At 46.2% G+C, this 6,335-nt stretch overlaps 1 protein-coding gene across 1 annotated transcript in view; it reads left to right on the top strand.

Annotated features, from left to right (window-relative positions):
* The window catches only part of Zc3hc1 (zinc finger C3HC-type containing 1), a 21,542-nt gene that overhangs the window by 9,317 nt on the left and 5,890 nt on the right, over window positions 1–6,335 (top strand). The window contains exons 5-8 of the mRNA XM_005365771.3: window positions 1,624–1,751; window positions 2,766–2,920; window positions 5,059–5,299; window positions 5,590–5,802. Of these exons, the coding sequence (XP_005365828.1) occupies window positions 1,624–1,751; window positions 2,766–2,920; window positions 5,059–5,299; window positions 5,590–5,802 (737 nt within the window). The remainder of the gene's footprint in view (window positions 1–1,623; window positions 1,752–2,765; window positions 2,921–5,058; window positions 5,300–5,589; window positions 5,803–6,335) is intronic.

The following is a 6,335-nucleotide window of genomic DNA, read 5'->3' as shown; positions in this document are numbered from 1 at the left end:
CTCTTGTAGACCAGGCTGGCCTCGAACTCACAGAGATCCGCCTGCCTCTGCCTCCCAAGTGCTGGGATTAAAGGCGTGCGCCACCACCGCCCGAGTTCTTCTGTCTCTTGCAGTCTTTCTACTCCCTCTTCAAAAGTAATCCTTGAGTTTTAGGAGTAATGTTGTAGATGTATCAGCTGGGCCTGGGCCCCCAACTCTGCATTTGATGGATTATGGTTTTCTGTACCGATCTCGGCTTCCTTGAGGAAGGGTGAGAACTACACTTACCTGTGGGTGTTAGGACAAGTAGTTAGAATATAGTTAGGGATTGTGATGGTTTTGTAAAGGGATGGTTGTAGGTTCCCCTCCAAGATCCATGACTTCACTAGCCCTAGGTGCTTGGCTAGGTTTCTAGTGCCTGGCGTGACTTCCTTTTTGTTGAGCAGGCCTTAAGTACAGTTGGAGAGCTGTTGGTTCTCGACAGGTAAGTATGTTACTGCTGCACCCTTAGGGTTATAGTGCTGTCCTGGCCATTGGTTCTCGACAGGTAAGTGTGTTACTGCTGCGCCCCTAGGGTTATAGTACCGTCCTGGCCACTGTGCTTCGTGGGCACCATAGCTGAGTAGGACTGTTGGTTGCTTCCCTCCTCTGGAGGTTCGCATGGCACTTTCTGGAACCACGAAAGCTAGACCTCAGGAAGGCCTTCAGGTTAGCTCCAGCCTGGGTCTCTGGGTCCTGATTCTGAAGTGCATGGAATAGCACTTCAGCAATAAGAATTTACCTTCTACTTCAACTCATGGTGAAATATATGCAATTTGATAATTGTTATAAAATACTGTTTCTTTAATTTCTGTCTGGCGAATCCTACCTTCTATGTCAGTAATTGTTTTGATTCTTCCCTGACTTTCTAAAGGTAACAATTTCATGCATACACAGGAATGCAGAGAATACTTTATAATTAAATGCTTTTCTCCTACCACCAACTTCATCAATTATCAATTTTTAGCCCATCTTTTTTTTTTCTGGTAGTGCTGGGAATGGAACCCAGATCCTTGCCCATAGGAGGCTCTGAGGCCAGTGCCCTGCCACTGAGCTGCACGCTGAACTCTACTTCTAGACAATCTTGATTCTTTAGTGTTCCTCACAGCCTCAACACTCTCTGCATTATTTAGAAGTCCAGTCCTGAGGGCTGGAAAGATGGCTCAGTAGTTAAGAGCACTGGCTGCTTTTACAGAGGTCCTGAGTTCAATTCCCCTCAATCACGGTGGCTCACAACCATCTATAGTGGGATCTGATGCTTTCTTTTGGCATAAAGTTGTACACACAGATAGAGCATGCATATACATAAAAATAAATTTTTAAAAAGTTCAGTCCTACTTATGGGACTTTGAATGTTTTTCTCTCACCCCACCCTTTTCTCTCCAGGCAGGTATCAATTGAGATAGCTTTTTGGTTAGGGTGGGACTTTGTATCCACTTTTAATACTGGGATTTTGTCTGGTTTGAAACTGTGCAGGTCTCTGTGGGCTCACGTGTAAAACAATAGTTTAATATCATCAACTATCCATTTTATATTTCTCTAACTGTTCTCTTCGAGGTCTTTATTTTCACTCCCATCTAATCTCCCAGTTTATTTTTCCCACAGACAGATTTGGGATGTTGCCATTGGGTGAGCCTGCTGTTCTTGTCAGTGAATTCCTGGACCGGTTTCAAAGCCTTTGCCATTTAGAGCTCCAGCTTCCTTCCCTGAGGCCAGAGGACTTGAAAACTATGGTGAGTTTTTCTTGGCTCCAGTGGTTACCAGTTGCTTTATTTGACTGACAAGAGGATGGAATATTGTGAAGAGGATCCAGTTTCTGCTGGAAATGCAGTAACTGAGGGTGTGAGCAGACAGTTAAATAGGGATCTTGAAATCGCTGCCCAAGGGCTCACAGAGATCCACCAACCTCCGCTCTACCTCGCTCTACCTCGCTCTACCTCGGGAGTGCTGGGTTTAAAGGCCTGTGCCCCACATCCAGCCCTGCAAATTCAACTTTGTCTTGATTGACTTAAACTGCTTACTGCATACTGTTTTCTGATGCTGTAGGACAAGATTCTCTTCTGTGACTAGAACTGTAGCTGCACTCTCTCTGTGCTGCATTTATCCTGCCCTTGTCTGCTGTGAAGACACGCTATATTGTAGGCAGTAAAAACTGGTCATTTGCTCAAGTTGACCCTCTGTTAGGGCTTCTAGCACTAAGCAGTTAACCTCTGTTTGCTTTTAGAAACATCTGCCTGAGCTGGGTTGTGGTGAAGAATACCTTTAATGCCAGCACTCTGGAGGCAGAGGCAGGCGGATCTCTGTGAGTTAAAATCCAGCCTGGTCTACAAGAGCTAGTTCCAGGACAGCTAGGGCTGTTAGAGAAATCCTGTTTCAAACAAAGTCAGCCTGACTTTTACTAAGGCAGCCCCGCCCCACCCCACCCCATCATAGTGCTTTACTATCCACAGGCCAAAAATCAAGGCTGTCAAATTTGTTCTGTCAAAAGTAAATTCAGTGGTAGGTCAAGACATAAATGATTTTATTATTTGGATTTGAAGTCACAAGTTTTAGATAAAATCTACAGTTGATAGTTAAGAACCATTTAGTACTTAGAAGAAAAGCTGCAATTTAGGAAGCTAAACTCTGTGATAGCGCAATCCTGCCCTAGAGTGTGTCTCCTGTGAAGATCTGTCTCCAAGTCATGGTTGTTGTTGTGAGTGGTTTTTTTCCTCTGGAGTTGCTTTTTAACCCTGGTTCTTTTGCAGTGCTTGACAGAAGACAAGATCAGTGTGCTGCTGCACCTGCTGGAGGATGAGCTTGATTACCAAACTGACGACAGGAAAACTCCAAGCAAATTGGGCTCAGACATGCAAGTCCATGTCACTGCCTGTGTTCTTTCTCTGTGTGGCTGGGCGTGTAGGTTAGTGAGTATTACCTGGGAACACAAGCTATGACAGAAGTCACTGTTACTATTTAGAAACCACATGTTTCCTATGAGAGAACAAAAAGAGAAATCGGGGGGCTAGAGAGATGGCTCAGCAGGTAAGAGCACTTGAGTTCTCTTCCAGAGGTTCTGAGTTCAATTCCAAGCAACCACATGGTGGCTCACAACCATCTGTAGTGAGATCTGGTGCCCTCTTCTGGTGTGTGTGAAGACAGAACACTCATATACATAAAATACCATGAATAAGCAAATCTTTAAAAGGAGAGAGAGAGCAGGGCAGTGGTGGTGCACGCCTTTAATCCCAGCATTTGGGAGGCAGAGGCAGGCCTGGTCTACAAGAGCTAGTGCCAGGACAAGCTCCAAAGCTACAGAGAAACCCTGTCTCGAAAAACTAAAAAAAAAAGGAGAGAGAGAAATTAAAGTGGAGGAGGAATAGAGAAGTGGGTAAGAATCAGCAACTAAAACAGAATAAATGCTAAGGCATTCTTGGGGTTCACACCTGAGTCTTTCTTTGTGCAGCCTCCTCATAGCTGGGAATTTATGCTCCCATAAACAGTACAGCTCTTTGTAAAAGGAACATAGTGTCCTATTTTTAGAAGGGAAGACAATCAAGTTTAGTTGACAAAAATTACCAGAGGAGACGCCATCTGGAGCCCCTACCCCACACTGGCATTTCCACTCCAGCTTAGTTTGGGGTTGACTCCTTCAAAAAGAAGAGTGCCAGAACCAGTCTGCTTTACTTCGACATTTGCTTTCTACAGTTATTTTGTGTGTGCGTGGAGTGGTCATATCCGTGCATGTGCCGTGGCTCAAGTGCGAGGTCAAAGAGAACTGGACGAGTCAGTTCTCTTTCTGCCACAGGGGTTCTGGGGACTGAACTCGTGTTACCAGGCTTGGTGGCAAGCAACACAAAGGCAGGCAGATCTCTGAGTTCACGGCCAGCCTGTTCTACAGAACTAATTCTAGGACAGCCAAGGCTACACAGAGAACAGAGAAACCCTGCCTTAAAAAACCAAAAAAGAACAAAAAAACGTATTTTTTTTTTTTTGGTTTTTCGAGACAGGGTTTCTCTGTAGCTTTGGAGCCTGTCCTGGAACTCCCTTGGTAGACCAGGCTGGCCTCGAACTCACAGAGATCCGCCTGCCTCTGCCTCCTGAGTGCTGGGATTACAGGCGTGCGCCACCACCGCCCGGCAAAAAACGTATTTTTATTTATGAATATGTATTTGTGTTTGTGTGAAGTACATGCCATATGTGTGCACGTGCCCTCAAAGACCAGAAGAGGGCCTCAGTGTTCCAGGTGGTTTTGAACCGCCCACTTGGTCATGTGACTTGTTTTCTTTATTTAAACATGGTTTCTGTGGATTTCTTTTTTTTTTTAAGTAATTATTTATTTATTATACAATATTCTGCCTGTGTGTATGCCTGCAGGCCAGAAGAGGGCACCAGACCTCATTACAGACGGTTGTGAGCCAATATGTGGTTGCCGGGAATTGAACTCAGGACCTTTGGAAGAGCAGGCAATACTCTTAACCACTGAGCCATCTCTCAAGCCCCGGTTTCTGTGGATTTCTAATTCAATGTTCTTGCGAGGAAGGCTACTGGATTCCAAACTTGTGTTTTTTGGAAGAGCATCAAGTGACCTTGCCCCACCACTACCACCATTTACTTTAAGGAAGCTTTCTTTCTGAGTTTGGGAGTGGTGGGTGTGTGCCTGTGATCACAGTGTTTGGGAGGATTTATCATGAGTTTGAGGCCAGCCTGGGCTACAGAATAAGACCCTATTTAAAAAAAATAAAATAAGTAAATAACTATGCTTTTTTTGGGGGGGGGGGGTAGACTAAGGAAAGTGTTTTAAGAGGATAGGAGTTTATAAAACATACTTCACAATATTTTTGCCAACTAGAACATACCAAGACCCTAAGACCCTTTGAGAAGGTAATGTAGGAGTTAGTGAATGTCAGGTCCTCATATCAGGGTTCTTAAAGAGTTCATGGTTCTCAGTCCACTAGCCCACTGTAGAGCCTGTTTGCTGAGATAAAACAGAAATCAAATACATAGTCTCATGGAAGGAACACCTTTAGAAACACCCCTTTCTCTCCCTTTCCTTCCTAGTTCTTTGGAACCCACACAGCTCTCCCTGATATCATGCTCCCAGTGTATGAGGAAGGTCGGTCTCTGGGGCTTCCAGCAGATTGAATCGTCCCTGACGGATCTGGAGGCTTCCTGTGGCTTGACTAGCTCCCCCATTCCAGGTGCGGAGGGTCGGCCTGAGCACTTCCCTCTGGTGCCTGAGTCTCCTAGGCGGATGATGACCCGAAGCCAAGACTCTACCGTTTCTCCCAGCTCCGAGCAGGTATTAGCTTCTTCAGGTGCCGCTGTCACAGCGGGCTGGAACTTGGTGGTAGGCTTCACTTTAACCCTATCAGTAAGCTTGTGTATCACACTTCACAGATGGAGAAGCTAAATTTGTTATAGAATCTAACTAAGTATAGAAATACAATAGTCTCGGAAGAATTTAGTTATGTAGGCAGTTGAAATTTACATAGCAAATTCTAAAATACTGTGTTTCACGTGCTTCTAGGAATACGCAGGCTAAAGCTATCACATCATTCATTTACTTCCATTGCCTTTCTTTTTCTTCAGTCTGAAAAGAGTCCAGGTCCCATTGTCTCCCGAACCCGGAGCTGGGATTCTTCCAGTCCTGTTGACCGGCCTGAGCCAGAGGCAGCCAGCCCCACCACTAGGAGCCGGCCAGTGACCCGAAGCATGGGAACTGGAGATTCTGCTGGCTTGGAAGTTCCCTCCAGCCCTCTCCGGAAAGCCAAGCGGGCTCGCCTCTGCTCTTCTGGCAGCTCAGTGAGTCCATCTCTGTAGACAGCCGTGAGAGCACATGCAGCAGTCGGTGGCTTTATGTGCATGGGGAGAAGCAGACGGAGCCCTCCCTGGATTCTGACCAAAAGTACATTTAGTGAGTTTAAAGATGTAATCCCAGCCCTTGAGAGGTAGAGACAGGACCTGCAGTGCAGAGGCCATCCTCCATTGCTTCTGAGTTCAAGAGCAGTTTGTGCTGCACGGGCCTTGTCTCAGACAAAACACAGGCTGGTGAGAGCCCAGAGGGCTTACTGCCAAGCCTGACGTGCATCCCCCGCCACACACACACACACACAATGAACATTTTGGGGGAGGGGGACAGTTGGTTGATTAAAGGTTTGGAATGGATAACAAGACAGCTGTACAGTAGGGCAGCAGACCTGATGAAGGAGACTTTGGGATTCTCCCCCTCCCTACCTGCTCTCACACGGTAACTCAGGCTGCCCTAGAACTCACTAGGTTTAATCCCAGCACTCGGGAGGCAGAGGCAGGCGGATCTCTGTGAGTTCGAGACCAGC

This window comes from Microtus ochrogaster, unplaced genomic scaffold, assembly GCF_000317375.1.
Source record: "Microtus ochrogaster isolate Prairie Vole_2 unplaced genomic scaffold, MicOch1.0 UNK4, whole genome shotgun sequence".
Taxonomy (NCBI): Eukaryota; Metazoa; Chordata; class Mammalia; order Rodentia; family Cricetidae; genus Microtus; species Microtus ochrogaster.
Note: the sequence above shows the minus strand (reverse complement) of the source record. Positions and strands in the feature narration are given on the sequence as shown.